The sequence below is a fragment of the Sinohyriopsis cumingii genome, chromosome 18, assembly GCF_028554795.1.
Source record: "Sinohyriopsis cumingii isolate HCF-2022 chromosome 18, ASM2855479v2, whole genome shotgun sequence".
NCBI classification, from domain to species: domain Eukaryota; kingdom Metazoa; phylum Mollusca; class Bivalvia; order Unionida; family Unionidae; genus Sinohyriopsis; species Sinohyriopsis cumingii.
In genome coordinates, this window is record NC_142978.1 from 99,571,283 (window position 1) to 99,588,902 (window position 17,620).

General features: G+C 34.0%; 1 protein-coding gene across 2 annotated transcripts in view; it reads left to right on the forward strand.

Moving 5' to 3' along the window:
* The first annotated feature begins 3,446 nt into the window (after window positions 1–3,446).
* The window catches only part of LOC149777582 (NADPH oxidoreductase A-like), a 50,947-nt gene continuing 36,773 nt past the window's right edge, over window positions 3,447–17,620 (forward strand). The window contains exons 1-3 of one of the 2 annotated variants that reach the window (XM_089942200.1): window positions 3,447–3,610; window positions 9,541–9,709; window positions 13,170–13,323. In XM_089942200.1, the coding sequence (XP_089798326.1) occupies window positions 9,592–9,709; window positions 13,170–13,323 (272 nt within the window). In that variant the 5' untranslated portion in view covers window positions 3,447–3,610; window positions 9,541–9,591. The remainder of the gene's footprint in view (window positions 3,611–9,540; window positions 9,710–13,169; window positions 13,324–17,620) is intronic. The other variant, XM_089942199.1, reaches the window with a different exon arrangement.

Consider the following 17,620-nt stretch of genomic DNA (forward strand, 5'->3'; position numbering starts at 1 on the left):
TATTCTGCCTGAAATGCTGGAAAGCAATAGCAAATGGTAATGTTAGATCCAAAACCTTTAAATGATTAATAAGTAATAACTGTTGTTTTGATGGATGATGTTAAATATTTTGACTGATATGTCTTGCCTTTTGTGACACTAATTACAGAGAGAGAAAAATACAGATAAACAAAATAAATATTCCTAAAACAGAACCTAGCCATGTTGGCATGGTCTGACTATAGATAATAGGAAATCACTATAATTTACAGCCATGAATAAAACTTAGATAAAATCATGTACCATGAGTTACAGAGGTCTCGCTAGGATTTTAACACTATGAGTCCAGGACTCCCATTTTGGTAAAAATAGGAGTCCCTCCATCAAAAGTTGAAGTCCCTTCTTTCCTACAGAATCAACACAGACATGAGTGCATCTATTTTTAGATGGAGAGGTTTTCGTAATGTAATCACTCACTTTAATATAGCTTCATTACAACAGTCCATTGACAGGATTGAAAATTTATGGTTTATTTATTTGTATACATGCTTGTAGTAATTTTAGGCAAATAAATAGTATCTGATTTGCTGTTTTTTCCCGTATTTTCGCAAATATGTGTCAAGTCAGAAAACAGCTTAGACCTTAAAGCTCATCTCGCGAATTCCACAACATAGCATTGTCCCATACGTTTCGGACCTCCATAATTTGCATTTTAAAATTAAATCTTTAATAAAATAATACCTAGGCTTTGGTTTCAATGATCTGTATATTTTTTCTGAATATATCTGACCGATGATTTAAGAAAACAGACAATTTAATAAACTGGTACATCCCATACTTAGCGAAGTCCGCCATTATTTCCCGTTAGGCCTACTGGTTCACTTACAGTTTCAAACTAATTTTATGATGAAATAGTGTATAAAAGGCAGTTAATATATATCCAGATCACCGATTCTGATCTTAAAACACAAGTCTGTATGTTTTATCATCAAAGGATAGCATGCAGGAAATTGATAGTTGCTACCTTACTCAGAAAAGAGTTAATGGTCAATCACCTATCAAAACATAATGTTTGTTAATGGGCAAGAGTTTGTCAACGTAATTGATATAAAAACTAGGCCTAGCTACTGATGCCTTGATGAATACATTTCACTACAACACTAGAACTAACCGGGCTAAGGCGAGGGGCATTAAAAGAAATATGGTATGGTCAGTCAATGTACCTCTTAAATAATCACAGGGCGATGTCGTTTTTGCTTTCCTAACAGAAGAAGGCGAAGTTTACATTTTTAGGCGACTTGTCACCCACTTACGAATGGCATTTTGTCTAAGCCTCAACATGTCTCGATTCTGAGGTCATGTGCACTGCTTATTCCGCTACATTCGGAAATGAACACAATAACGAAAGCTAAAGTTGTTTATTTGATGTACTTTTATAAATGAGCACATATACACCTCTGGGTCTTTCTGCCTCTGAATTCAATCACTGTAAATATCAGTACATTTTCCCACTCGGTCGCCAGTCAAAGCCTTTGAACTAGCCGCCCAGCTATTGCCTCATGTTCTTTTTGATGTACTCTTATAAAATGGCAACATGTATATATCACGGGGTCTTTCAGTCACTGAATTCTGTCATTGTAAATATCTGCACAGCTAACTGATCAACACATTTTCCCACAAAGCAGGTGGCTGAAGCAGGACTGGCAAGTCTTTGAATTTTGCCGCACACCTATTACATGTGTATGGAGGACTCCTGCCTCAGTGATTTTCTGTGTCCCAGATCAAAAATTAGCGTCCAAATACGCGTAATTAAGCGTTTCCGAGATCTCTGAGTTACATAAACACAGATAAAACATAACAAGAGGTCACATTAGATTTCAGAGCACTGTCTGCCTCTAAGTTTTCTCTGATCACACTGGTAGATTTATCCACTGGAATACTTGTGAAAATTGCTGATACATCATAAGAGACAAATTTTCTACATAGTGGTGCCTTTAGGTCCCCTGATCTTTTGGATGAAGTGTACACTTTTTATGTTATGGTTTTGCTCACTAAAGACCATACAGATATTTGGCTAAAGTATACTGTACAGTGCCCAGACTAGATACTATGGGTCAGAAAGGGGCATCCTTCTTGTGAATTTTAGGTTACCCATATAGCTTCCAGATATTTTCAGCAGGGGGTAGAGACAGTGATATAATGTTTCAGATATAATTTGTTCTTTCTTCCAGTTTTAAAATGTTAATCTTATTTATTGATGTTGTTAGGTCTCACCTTGATTTCTGATATGTCTTTGTCGCTAACCAACAGTTCCATTTTGTGTCATGTGATCAACATTGTTCTGATGAAGACAGTGTGATATTGTCAAAAATGTCAAACTATTAAGATATTAATGGTCTGAGTATGGGAAATTACTAATGATCCTGAATTATCTAGAGCTTTTTCAGTTGTATTTATTGTTTGTTATTTCTTTCATTTATATGTCAATCAACATTAATAATAGGTATAAGTATTAACATTAATAATAAATAATGCTCCTTATAAGCACATTTTTGGAACATTCTAAATTTTGAACCATCTTCTCCCTTTTATGAAATATTACTCAGCTAGATGCTTGCTTGTTAGAGACCTCACCTTGCCATCTATTTCAATCAAGCAGGGACTCTACATAATAAATGACTGACAAGTTGTGTTCATAATGAACAAGTGTAAAAAATAAAATAACAATCATGTAGTAAATGGTTCTATGCACCATTTTCCTCTACGAATCAACAAAACAATGGTTAACATCTGATTCTTGGGGACTGGCCATTTACATTTTGAAATAATTTCTGGCCCTCTGGCATGTTTTTTTATTTTTTTAATGTTTTTCTTATTTCATGGTGTTTGTTTTTGTAATAATATTATTATATGTTTTTTATCTTATATGTGTTGTCTAATGTTGTAAAGTGCTTAGAACTTCTAAAGATTAGGCGCTATACAAAGTCCTCATTATTATTATTATTAAAAAAGGCTCTGATGAAAAAACTATATATATAGAACAAAGAAAGTATTATAACCATTACAAAGTATCAATAATCTTAAGACTAAAAAATAAAATGTTGGTTTACAAGAAAGTACAAGGCACACCCCTCCCCAAGAAAGTTAAATGAATTGCACAGTGGCTCGTGTGTGTATATACATATATATATATATATATATATATATATATATATATATATATATACTTATCAAGAAATCAATATTTCTGACCGACCGTAAGGGGGAGACATTGCCGACTTCTATCTTTTTTGGAGTGGTATGTCTAGAAATTCCTGAACTGGAAGGTACAGATAGATCTGAGACTTTCCAAGTCCTCTATAAATGTGTCTTAGGCACCGTCGAAGCTGAATATTCTAGCAGATCCTTTACTGCGTGCGTAAAACATTTTAAGCTGTATATCTCGGTATAATGTCATATTTCCCGCTAGAGAAGTTATCTGAATCTTTTAAATGGATGAAATTTCATATTTCATACGATAAGCTTACATTTGACAATGAAAATGCTTGAGACATCGACGTAACAGAAACGCTTGAAATGAACCGGCTATGAAACTCCCCTTCCACGTTCGGCCTATGGTAAAAACAATCAAGTAAATAGACTATGGTTGCAGACGTAATTCCAATACGTATTTAGCTGATTATTAGTTTGGAGTGTATATTTTGTCAAACTCTACTTTTTAATAAATTTCAGTTGTTTTTTCTTTTGCCGACATAAACCATGGAGATATCGTTATAAGATGAAGACTTGGATTTAGTCCTACAATGAAAGACGTCTACCTAATATTTATGTTGTTTGAGTCTACCCATCTTAGCCATCTTACATACATATCCGTGTAGACGTTTAACACTACTTACTTCGACTTAGCTTATACATTGAGAAGGATGGATGAGGTCCCCCACACCGCAACATAACTACCTTGATCAGCGTCTATAGTACAAGTTACACGGGTCGTGTGGGCGTTCAACATTGACTATATTAGTAATCAGGATAGAATTGAATTTGGTTAAAGAAAATTAGTGTTACATTTTAAAAGAACAATTTATATTTAATTTAAAATTAGTAAATGCTCATAGATGACCCATGTGACTTGTACTATAACATTTTAGGACTCGGATGTAGTGTGGTTGCCTCGTTATTTCATTGATGTTCAACAAAATCATATATATATAATGATACTTGGAAACCAAGTTTTTTTTACCTATTCCAGTTAAGACCCAAAATAATTTTGCCCCAAAGTTGTTTAATTCCTTGTTGTGTCTAGCTGCTTGTGCCCCGTAGTTTTTACCTGTTTGAAAACATTGTGCACATGCATTCACTCTTACCTTAATTTCTCTTCTTATATCCAAAAAAATCCACTAAATTTCCACCATTTATTTCAAATGAATTTGTCGACACATTGATATAATTTTTTCCCTATTTGTCGAAGTCTTTCACAATTATTTATCCAGTATTTACAAACTTATGTGCAACGTTTATCCGCAAGAACTCCGTCATCATCGCTGTCAGCATCATCATCTTTGGACGATTCAATCTCAGAAACTTCTATGTCCAAATCTAAATCTCACAAAATATTCAACTGCTGAACATATCTTTCCTCAGCTTGCTCAATATTTTTGAGATCAAACCCAAGAAACTCCACATTTTTGCTCTCATCAAAAATCACTCTTCCGTCTGCCATCATTTACGATTTTTCATGAACAGAACATGTGTAGTTAAACTGCTCTCAAACTTTAGCCTTTTGCTTCAGAACAATTCAAATTTCCACAAATGAAAGTAAAATCATTTCTGATTGGTTTAATAGTTGTTTAGTTCTTGGAATAAACCATTTCCAACCAATCAGAGACGTTGTATCTAACACACATTCATCATGCCTGGAGACGGGATCGGCCATTGAATGCAGTAAACAATTCACGACTACAGGCAGGATCGGCCAATGAATGCAGAAACCGGATCACACCTACAGACGGGATCGGGGCTGAATGAGATATATGTTTGTCCATTTTCTCTCAGTACATTTGAAATGGACAGCATTAAGTCATGCATCCATGTCTCAGACACACTTTGTCCTTATAGGTGTATTGTTTTGCTTAAGGAATACAAAACAAATGACCTTTATTTGCAAATTTTCAGTTTTGAGTTGAAACTTGCTTTTGTGCAAGTAAACAATTTTAAATAATTTCCATTGTTTTTATATAGACACCAGCTGAATGTGACCTTTTTACATTGTCATATTGGTTTGCACTTGAATGCATTCCCTTCTTTAGCATTTTTTAAAGAAAACTGAATACCAGTCAATTCTTCTGGAGTTTATGTTAGAAATGACAAATGCAATCTTAAGCTTCACGAACAATATTTATCCTTCTCCATCAGGTCCAGCAGCAGATTGAGACAGTGAGAAATACAAAGCATTATGTGTCAAGAAGAATGCAAGTTCCAAGCAAGAACAGTAGAGCTTAATTTTTTTGTCAAAGAGCAAAAACTATAAAAGTCATTGTTGTCTGTCATTTTCAAGAAGCAAAATTGTCTGTATTGACTGAACTTGGACCATCTGCTTCCAATGATGAATGCAATGTGTCTTATTGTCAGCGAACCAAAACCCCAAAATTTCAGATTTACTAAAATCTTTTGAAAATAAACTTAATTACTTTGTTTATATAACACTGAATAGGAGAGGAAAGAACAAGTGATGGACTCATTGGCAAAATGATCAGTTTCTGTTGACAAAGTTGCTTTATGAGTACGTGAAATGGTTGTCTCTAAGTTACAAAGTGAAAATTTAAGAAAAACTTACAGTATTGTGAATTAAATCCCAAATCATCCTAAATGTTCTATCACAAGTCCTAAAGTTTAGAATGTTCCATATGAATTTCAGTAATCTTGAATGTGCTCATGTTCCAATAGTCTTGATGTATTACAATGGTATACTCCAGAATGTCTTTGAATTAGTCCACAATAATCACAAAGTAGTTTTTAGCACTTTGTAATCTTATTGAATAATTTAAATAATTCTTCCCAAAATAAATAGCTGAACACAGCTAAAAGAGATTCCGCTTGACTGATATTAAAATAGGAATGAATAATGACCAGAAAGTGGGCCACAGCTTCACTTCCAGAACATTCTAAGGTAAAATGTCACGTCAACATATTTAAAAATTACCATTATCTTAAAGTGCAACCCGTAAGTATGGATGAATGTTAGCTATCTAAACATTCATTTACAAATTACCCTTCGCTTAAAGTAAAGCCTACAGTCATGGATAAAAGTTAAACACATGATATAGATATACATAACACAAGAAAAGAAGGATGTTGCATATGACTAAAATTGTTAAAGCTACATTAAAAATCTAAATCACACACACACATACACACACACCCACACTCTCTCTCCCTCTCTAAAGAAAAGCAAGGGAAGTAAATCATTGACTGTTGAAAACCACAGTTTGGTGGTTGCTTAGAGTTCTTCCCCATGCAGACAAATGTAAACCAGATTTAAGAAATGTTTAGAATACAAAATGCATATGTTTCAGTAGAACAATTATATAAAAAAATTAGGAAAATAATAAACCTTAGGTATTAAATTGAATGTTTAATTTATAACTGAAGAAAACATTTAAAATAGATGTACAACAAGTAGTACTTTAATTAAATAAAATAGTTGGCTATGAGGTTAGTTTTAAAATAATAATCATTACAGTCTTGAGACATTATTATAACCAAACAACGTGAGTGGACAAAAAGATAGTACCTGTGGAAAAACATTATGACATGCATTGAATTTTTAGGGACCATACAATCACAGGCTAGTATAAACTATGTGAATTTCTTTAAACAATTAAAGATACTTGTTTGCAAGGTATTATTTTTTCAAATATTTATTGTGCTTGAAATAGATCATAGTTTGTGTAATTTTTAAAAAAACTTAAATACATTTGAAATTCTTAAATATTTGGAAGCTTGTTTAATGTTTGTTGAAACTGAATTTGACAGATGCTAGTAGTACCATGTTAAAATCTTTGTTATGTATATATTATCACATGCATTGTGCGTTATTTTATGACATTTCTTATATTCAGTGCCAATATTCACAAATTATTTGAAATGAATGTTTTGTACTTTTAGCTTGTATTATAAATAAACAATACCACAATATGCTTTTCTGCAGAAACGCTTCCATATTTAATTACCAGAAGTAAAGAAACCTATGGTTATTATACAAAAACAAAACAACCTATGTTGTATAACTTTAATTTCTATGAAAGCCATGTGATTGTAGTCCACATTAAATCATTGTCTGTAAACTTGTACAAATCTTAGGTTAATTTGAATATGAACATGAGACTAAGCACATTAGTTTAGCCTTTATCTACAGAAAGAATTTACTAAAATAGGTAAATTATAGACTATGTAAAGTTTGGGAGATACTTTACAGAAATTGTGTTCTTACAAATATTATGTAATCCAGCTTGGTGAAATAGTAAACTTATGTAAGCCAGGTGAATGATATCAGGCCCACTTGGGGTTCTTGTACAAATGTGAAGTTTCTTTGATTGCATCACACAATCCCTTCCTTTTACTCTTGCCTAAATTCAGCTTCAAGATTGATTCTACAGAATAATGCAGAAAAGCTGTATTTTTTTCAATTCACTTCACATACACTGGGCCCTTCATTAATAAGAACTGCATAATGTTTATCAGAGCTCTCTGTAGAGAGAACCCTTCTTAAAGGACTACACATCATATCCCACTTACTAGTTTTCAAAATCTCAGAACAGTTTTCTGTATAGCTGGACTCCAGCTTATGGGTAACATTTGGCCATTTTCATAATGATACAGATAGCTCTGTCAAGTGATTTTCTTTAATTGTTCTTTTAGATCAGTAAGCTGGAGTGAGAAGTAGATGGTGGTACTTGGTGGGGTATCAGTCTCATTGGCACTTTGCATGAACTATTGCTTGCAGAATTATACATATATGATGAGTTCCATCATCATTTTTTAACATTTCTTTTGAACATTTTTTTCCTCTTATTTTGGGCTGATAGTGAAAATTTAACATAATTTTGTATGAAAATTAATGAAATCATTGAGTATTGAATGTATGCATGTTTTTGAGTACAGGCCATCCATGTGTCAGACCATTAGACTCCAGAGGCACATTGTAAGTGCTCTAAGTGCATCCTGAACTTTAAAATGCTGATCTTTGATGCTCAGTTTTCTATGAATGTGCATACTTGGATCCTCAGTAGCTAGCACGGGAACCTCAGTTTTTTTAATGAATGTGCATCCTTTGGATCCTCAGTAACTAGCCCAGGATTTTAAGTTTTCTATGAATGTGCATAGTTGGATCCTCAGTAACTAGCCCAGGATCCTCAGTTTTCTATGAATGTGCATAGTTGGATCCTCAGTAACTAGCATGGGAACATTAGTTTTCTATGAATGTGCATCTTTTGGATCCTCAGTAACTAGTCCAGGACCCTCAGATTTCTTTGAATTTGCATCCTTTGATCCTCAGTAACTCTCACAGAACCCTCAGATTTCTTTGAATGTGCATCCTTTGGATTCTCAGTAACTAGACCAGGATCCTCAGTTTTCTATGATTGTGAATAGTTGGATTCTCAGTAACTAGCACAGGAACCTCAGTTTTCTGTGAATGTGCATCCTTTGGATCCACAGTGACTAGCCCAGGACCCTCAGATTTCAGAAACTAAATCCTGCAGGTGTAAAAATTGTCCTAAATAGTTTGTGATGAAAAGAGTCTCTAATCAGCAAGAAAGGTAATGCATGAGCAGAAATAATGTATTGTTATATTTAAAAAATGGAGAAGATAAAGTGAAACTTTGGACCCTTGGTAACTAGCAGATGGACCCTCATTTTTCTGAAACTGGATCCAGTTGATATACAAAATTTCTTGAACAGTACATGAGAAAAAAAGGGTCCTTAATTGACATGAGAGATAATGCTTGAACAGAATAATGTTTTGTTATATTCAGAGTGAAAATTTCTACCTTGAAACCCTCAGTAACTAGCTCAGGACCCTCAGTTTTATGAAACTGAATCCTGTAGATGAACAAAATCTGATTAATATGATAGGAAAAGTGTCTGATTGACAAGGAAAAGTGCCTAATTGACAAGAAAGATTATGCTTGAACAGAAATGACATATTGTTATATGCAAAATTGTAGAATATTAAGTGAAACCTTTAAATAAATGAAGTAATCAGAATAGTCGATTAGATTTATATTGGTTTTCTTTGAATGTCATTCTTTTAAGCTGGCTGATGGTTTCCATTTTGATCACTTGGACCCCCCAAACTCCCAATTTATGGAGAATGAGCATCTTGGATTCCCAGTGTCAAAGGCCTACAGAGAACTCTGAGGTTTGCAGTAATTCTTTTAGTCAGAGAGCTTGGCACAACATGTCATTGTGTAACAGACCAGACATTCAGTGGCATAGTAAAAAATTATATTTCTGTTCTAGTTTGCATTTGACATGAATACTAAATATCATTATTTGTTTCAGATTGTGTGAATCACTGCTATGATATCTTGTCAATAATGGTGATACCTGAGGATGTGGATTTTTTTAATCCCCTTACTTGTGATCCTTATAAGTTACATCTACTCAACACTTACAAAGACCACAGGAAGTTGCTATGAAGACAACTCTTTTGATGCTTTCATTGATAAAGGTGATTCAGGAAATATAGATTGCTGCTTTTAGTTTTCTTTCACTCAGTTAAATTTTTATTTCTCTGTTCTTTTGACAGAGTCCATGCTGGACTCTGATATTTGAGCGAAATGATTTCTCTTTCCAGCCAGAATAGGGCTAAGTTGATAAATAAATGTAGAAAGTTCAGCATTTATAATGTTCAAAATAGTCCCTTTGAATTTCTGTTTGTGCATATTCTTCATAACAGGTGATTAAAAAACTGATGAAATACTATTAAATCTTGAGGGGCCCCGAGTGGCTGAGTGGTCTAAAGCGCTGTTCGTTACGGATCACTGCCATCTCACCTCTGCCTGCATCGGTTCGAGTCCAAGATTCAGCCAATGTGGGTATGTGAGAAAGCTTGCCAGTAGCTTCTCGTGGGTCGGTGGTTCTTTCCGGGGTTTTCCCAGGTTCTTCCTCCACCATTAATACTGGCCGCCATATATAGCCTATCGTGTGTTGAAAAATGGTGTTAAAGCCCACAACAACAACAACAACAACAACAACATTAAATCTTGATGAAAATATTAAACCTTTTCTCATATGCTTTCTCACATTTCCTGCATGATATAGTTTGGCAACCTCAAAAATATGTAACATTCAAAACTAGGCAACAGTTTTCTTAGTTGAAGTCATCTTCTCAATCTTTATTGGGTAAAATATTGAATAAAATGATTAATTGAATTAGTAATTTACCTGATATATAGTCATAATCACTACCAACTTTAATTTAATTTTCACATTTTTTCAAGGATCATGTGTGAAATTTTGGCTGGATTTCTGCTAATAGCAATGTACTATCTGGTGTATACGATCTTGAGATTAATGATTACAAAGCATACAGGATCTTTTTTTTAACTTTCTACCTCTGCTTTTGATGGGAAAACTAACACCAAAGTGCATGGTAAGGCAAATAAACTTAACTTGTTGGGCCTGTTTGGCCAAAATGACTGGTTTTAGGGCAACATTTCCCCCCACAAATCAATGCCTAGCATGGACCCTGTTTTATTTTATTTGAAAAAAATGAATAGGAAATAGCCAAAATAACCAAGGAACAAGAGACTGAAATATATCCTTTATCCTTATGGTGCTTTCTCTCTGTCTCTCTCTCTGCTTCTGCTTTTCACATGAGAAGGTTTTGAACATTTTAAAAGAGGAGATATAGAAGAATGTTTATCCTGTATTTGAAAAAAAATAGTGATTATAACATGTTTTATTTTCTGGAGTTCCTGCAACATCATTACCTTTTGTCTATTGTCTCCAGGTATACATTTACTTTGCATTTGGATTTTGAAATGTTTTGCATTTGTAGTTTCGCTGACTGGCATTTGCTCACCACTGTATAGCTAATATTGTGTTGATGTGCTGTCTAACCTTATATGTACATACATAATAGGGTTGATATGCTGTCTAACCTTACATGTACATACATAATAGGGTTGATATGCTGTCTAACCTTACATGTACATACATAATAGGGTTGATATGCTGTCTAACCTTACATGTACATACATAATAGGGTTCATATGATGTCTAACCTTACATGTACATACATAATAGGGTTGATATGCTGTCTAACCTTACATGTACATACATAATAGGGTTGATATGCTGTCTAACCTTACATGTACATGCATAATAGGTTTGATATGCTGTCTAACCTTATATGTACATACATAATAGAGTTGATATGCTGTCTAACCTTACATGTACATACTCAGTAGGGTTGATATGCTGTCTAACCTTACGTGTACTTACATAATAGGGTTGATATGCTGTCTAACCTTACATGTACATACATAATAGGGTTGATATGCTGTCTAACCTTACATGTACATACATAATAGGTTTGATATGCTGTCTAACCTTATATGTACTTACATAATAGGTTTGATATGCTGTCTAACCTTATATGTACATACATAATAGGGTTGATATACTGTCTAACCTTATATATAATAGGGTTGATCAAGAACAAATGCAGTATTTTCTAAACAAAATAAACCAACATTATGAAAGTGTTCATCTTAGTGAAAACACCCAAGTTTGTTACTTGGTGTCATTTTTAATTTATTGACATCCCAGTTTGGGACATGGTGTCATTTTTAAGTTGATGACATCCCAGTTTGGGACATGGTGTCATTTTTAAGTTGAGGACATCCCAGTTTGGGACATGGTGTCATTTTTAAGTTGAGGACATCACAGGCTTAGTTATGTCGTCTTTTTCAACATCATATGTAGACATGGTGGCAAAATGGCAGAAGAGTCCATTTCTAACAGGATGATTATAAAATTTTATGTAGCATTAGGAAAACCATTTTTTCTGATTAAAGCTTACTTGGATGCTGTTTATGGACCTAAATCACATGTTGAATCTAAAAGTCTGAAATCAGTAGATCATTGGAATGTTTTAGTTTTGGTTGGGGGACTGTTATAAAGGATGCATGAAATGGTAGGTCAAATATATTTCTTTGAAAATATTTGATTTGATGGAAGAATACTTGAAGAATGACAGATTTGTTACTGTCCAAGAAGTAGCAGGCAATTTTGATTTTTCCAAAGGAAGTACAGAGGACATTTCTGACCAAGGAATCAGGAATGAACAAGGTTTGTGCCCATTGGGTACTACAGTGCTTGACAAAGAAATAAATGAGTTTGATGGTAGAGATCAGCAGGAAATTATACAGTACAATGTAGAAGGCTATAATCTCTCAAATAACATCATTACATGTAATGGAATTGGATACACTACTTTTAATCTGAGAGCATATTATGGAGCACAACTTTGCTATTGAATATAAAAGCATGGCATTCCAAATTTGCAGGAAAAATTATGTGCATTATGTTCCTCAATGCAAGGAATAAGTTTGAACCACATGGTACCACAGAGCACCACAGTGAATGGAAAATACTGTGCCACAGTGATCAGATATAATTTACATGCAGCTATTTAAAAATTGTAGGGTTGGCTTCACTTTATACCAGGAAAACAACCCCATATGCACATGCAAGTTTGTAATGCAGACCTTACAAACTTGGTTATTGAAACCCTAAATCACCCACCATACAGCCCAAATTTAGCTCCTTGCAACCTCAGGCATTTTCCAAAATTGAAAGATTGTTTTCAAGGGAAACCATTACAGTAGAAGAGAAGAAACTAAGGGGTGCTGTCACTGGATTGTACAAATGCTATCAAATGATGGGTTGCAGCATACAAGGTGGAAGAAGTAAATTAGGTCAAAAGGAAGTTAGTTTGGGAAACACTATTAAAATTATTGTAAATAGTTATTTTTCTTTATAGCATTTGTTCTTTAACCTTTTGACAACCCATATATATATATATATATATATATATATATATATATATATATATATATATATATATATATATATATTGACAGTAAATTGTAATACCTGTAAATGTTTTTTTCTTTGTTTAGAAAGTAACACTGGATCAAATTCAGGAAATGTGAAACAAAAATCATCTCATAGCAAATACACAGTAGAATACACTACTGAAGGCAAGCAGATTCTCATTTTGTATGGAACGGAGTATGGTTTTAGTGAGGAGGTAGCCAAACACCTCTTTGATAGGTAAGTTCATGAATTAATTTCTGCATTAGAAAATAGATAAGGATTTGTATCACTTTCCGGCATCATATCATGATTTGCAGGCAAGACACAACATTCACCCATGTGTGTGCACGTGAGTACATGCACACACACTCATGCATGCTTGCTTTTTGGTTACATTGATCACCAGAAGTCTATCCAGCTATACAGAGGTCTGGAATCAGCAGTCAGGTTAGGGTTTGCATTTAAGTAATTTTTTAAAACACTTTTGATTTAGAGTCACATAAATGTTTATTTTTATGTATTTGGAATACCACGATTTTCCTTATGGCATAGTAATCACTTTTTCAGTCCATCTTTTGATCCGTTCATACCTCTAATAGCCATCAAAATGCTGCAACCCATAAATGTAATTTGATCCCATTTGGTAGGTGAATTCTTTATTGCATGTTGGTGTGCATTTTTATAGCTTTTGTCTTTTCTAGTATAATTTTGAGAGAATTATTGCTTTTGTTCAGTCACATTTTAAATATCCACTGCAGAAGATCTATGTAACTTAGCTAATGAACGAACGATTCAGCATATTTTGATAAAATTTGGTGTGTAAATTATCTCATAAACCTTGAGGGGCCCCGAGTGGCCGAGTGGTCTAATGCGCTCTCCGTTACGGATCACTGCCATCTCACCTCTGTCTGCGTAGGTTCGAGTCTCGGATTCGGCCAATGTGGATATGTGAGAAAGCTTGCCAGTAGCTTCTCGAGGGTCGGTGGTTCTTTCTGGTTTCTTTTTCCCGGGTTCTTCCTCCACCATTAATACTGGCCGCTATGTATAGCCTATCGTGTGCTGAAAAATGGCGTTAAACCCAACAACAACAACAACAACTCATAAACCTTGATGCGCCTTTTATTGGTTTTGTTTTGTCAACTTCATTTTGAGAGAATTATTGCCCTTGACAGTTAACTGCATGTCTTCATATGAGATGATGCTTGTAACTCGCAAAGCACAAGAACCATTTGACATATTCTGCAATCTGGTATGACCACTACATCATACACCTATATGTGATTTTTAAGGGTTTTGCCTCAACTCCATTTTGGATGGAGTTATTGTCCTTGACAATTGACTTCAAATGTCACATGTAATCATCACAGCTCAAGAACCATTAAATATTTTTATTGCACTTTGGCATAAACATTGTCAAATAGATTTTCAAATGCCTTGTGTGGGTTTTGTCTCATCTATTTCATTGCTGAGTACTTTATGCCCTTTATTAAGCAAATTATTGTCTTTACATGGAAATTTGGAATGTTGCTTGCATTAATCCCACAGTACAGTACAGTTGTCATGGGTTCATTTTTTCCATGCATGTATCACAGGCAAGAAGCATGCACAGAAAAGATCAACGGAACAGTCCAGATCCATGCAGTAAGGAAAAAGCCACGTATGTCCACACAGTTTGAGTGACCCAATGACACACTCAAATACCATAATGTCCATGACATACAAAATGTAACCCATGCACTGACCCAGTGATCCTGTATGGATTCTAGTTTCATTGTTCTTGTCATAGCAAAGAAGCACATTCTGTATTTAAAAACAAATTATGTTCAATAAATATTATGAATTGCAACTTTTTTAAATTGCACAAATAAATCATATTAATTTATCTTTTCTTACTTGTGATTGAGATTTTAGTTGTGTTGTTTTAAATTGTAATGTGCAATATGCAAACAGCATGTATTTGCTGAAAATTATTTTATTGTATTTTTTAAAAAAAACAACCATAATTTTCACTGTCTCTCAATTTTTTGATCAATAAAATAAACAATAATGTCAGTACAGTGTTTTTAGTCATTGTAAAATTCAGTTATGTGTATGTTTTTCCATTTTTAAGAGAAACAATACCTTTAAGGTCCAAGTGTTGAAAACAATTTGTAGTTTTAAAAATATGAGAAAGGTACTCATAGTGTAGGAAAGAGAGATGAAATTGATAGGCTGCCTCATGATTTTACATATTTTTTGCTTTTTCCAAAAACGTTTGAAACATGGATTCTGTGAAACATGTCTCTTTTTTATAGAGTTTTCTGGAAGTAAAGCATTCACAACTTCCACTGATTTCATCACATTAATTTCAGTAGTTGTTAAGATATGGCTCATGGAAACTTAGTAATTAGTTGATACTGCTGCTGCTGCTGCTGACAGTGACACACACTGAGATAGATTCCATCAATTAAAATAAAAAAGCTTGATTGAAGAAGATGAATTTATATTCTTGGATTAAAAAGGGTTGACTTGGTGACTAAGAGATCATGAGTCCTATATTTCCATAACAGTAATGAAAGCAAAAGACGTGCATACAGACAGAGGACAGAGAAACTTTTCCTCTATCCAGTTTTCATTGTTATAATTGTTATAACACACCATGAGTCTTTAAAAGCATTGGATTTTAAGCACTCATGTGAGAGCAAAATTTACTGAGCATAGTCCTTTGCAATATATATGTACATCATTTTGCCATCACTGATAAACCTGGTAGAAAATTGGGTCACTGAGACCTACATTGCACTGTCCAGTGATGTGCTTTAATGTTTGTGATTAGCTCATTTTCTCAGGCACAGTTGTCTATGGAGTCATCTGCCATGGTATGTAAATGCCTAAGGAGGAGAACCTGTCATTAATGTAATTATCTGGACATTAAAAAATAACTTTTCTCTCTGTCCTGATAATTTTATGTCTCATGAAAATTAATAAATTAATATCTCTATTGATAGGATTATGTATTGACATCCCTGGCAAGTTCTGTACTGGTCAGGATTGTGTATTGACATGCCTGACAAGTTTTGTACTGGTCAGGATTGTGTATTAATGTGCTTGGCAAGTTCTGTATTGGTCAGGATTCTCTATTAACATGCCTTGCAAGTTCTGTACTGGTCAGGATTGTGTATTGACATGCCTGGTAAGTTCTGTACTGGCCAGGATTGTCTATTGACATGCCTGACAAGTTATGTACTGGTCAGGATTGTGTATTGACATGCATGGCAAGTTCTGTACTGGTCAGGATTGTGTATTAATGTGCTTTTCAAGTTCTGTGCTGGTCAGGATTGTGTATTGACATGCCTGGCAAGTTCTGTACTGGTCAGGATTGTGTATTAATGTGCCTGGCACATTCTGTACTGGTCAGGATTGCGTATTAATGTGCCTGGCAAATTCTACGCTGGCTAGAAGTATATCCATGCTTGTCAACAAAAAACACTTTCATTATGATGGTTCAGTGTTTTCTTATGCAATTAACGAATTCTGGTTGCAGTTCTTCTTGTTTTTTTCTTTGTAGAGCTATGTTGACCAGGTAATTTACTGCTGTTGGTGATATATTTTCATAGCACCCAAATATATCCAATGACTGTTACTAAATGATATAATTTGATTTCTGCATCTCTGAGCAAGTTCTTTAACAAATTTCCTATTGCTTAATCAGGTTGAATGAACATAAAGTATTAACAAAAAAGGAATTTACAAATTTTATAAAATTTACTTGCTTTTATGATATTTGAGTAAAAGAATGAGATAAAATAAAATATGGGATACTAATTTTAACTTCGATTTTCTTGATATCATTGTTGACACCTTAAAACTATGTGCAGATAATTAAATATATATATGTAAATAAATACTTATATTATGCATGATAATTCATTGCAGACTTTGGACCAAAAAGAATTTAGATTAATGGCATTTTTTGGATTAACAAATTAACCCCTGGAGGTTTTTGACATTTTTGCCTGAAATTCTAGTAGAAAACACATTTTGAAAGCTATTTTTGAATAAATCCGAAAACACCAAATATTAGTGATCTTTCAATAACATACTGCCTAGTTGTGTTAGAAACAGAGTTTTTCATTGGCTATTTGACTCGCACGTGTGCAGAAGGGTAAAAGTAGGAGTTCCTTTTTTTTTTTCTTTTTTTTTGTTGCTAAACAGAGCCATCATTTTTGTATCGAGACCACTCTTTATTCCAAATGCCCATCTTATCCTACTTTTTGCAAAGGCTCATCTGTCTGTTTGCAGTTCATACCGGTTTGCCTTAGATCTGAGACCAAAAAGTATAAAATCCAGACACAAAATCGGATTCTGACCACGAGCAAATTTTGGGTAGAAAAAAGTCAGGTCCAAAAAATGAGTTTTTTAAGCTGTATTTTGTAGTGCAACTAGATATTCCAGATTATTTGGTATCATTGTAGAGCTACATCTGTCTACCTTTCTATAATCCCACCCACTTTAGTGTATCTTGCATGACCGTGACGCTACAGAGCTCGGCAGT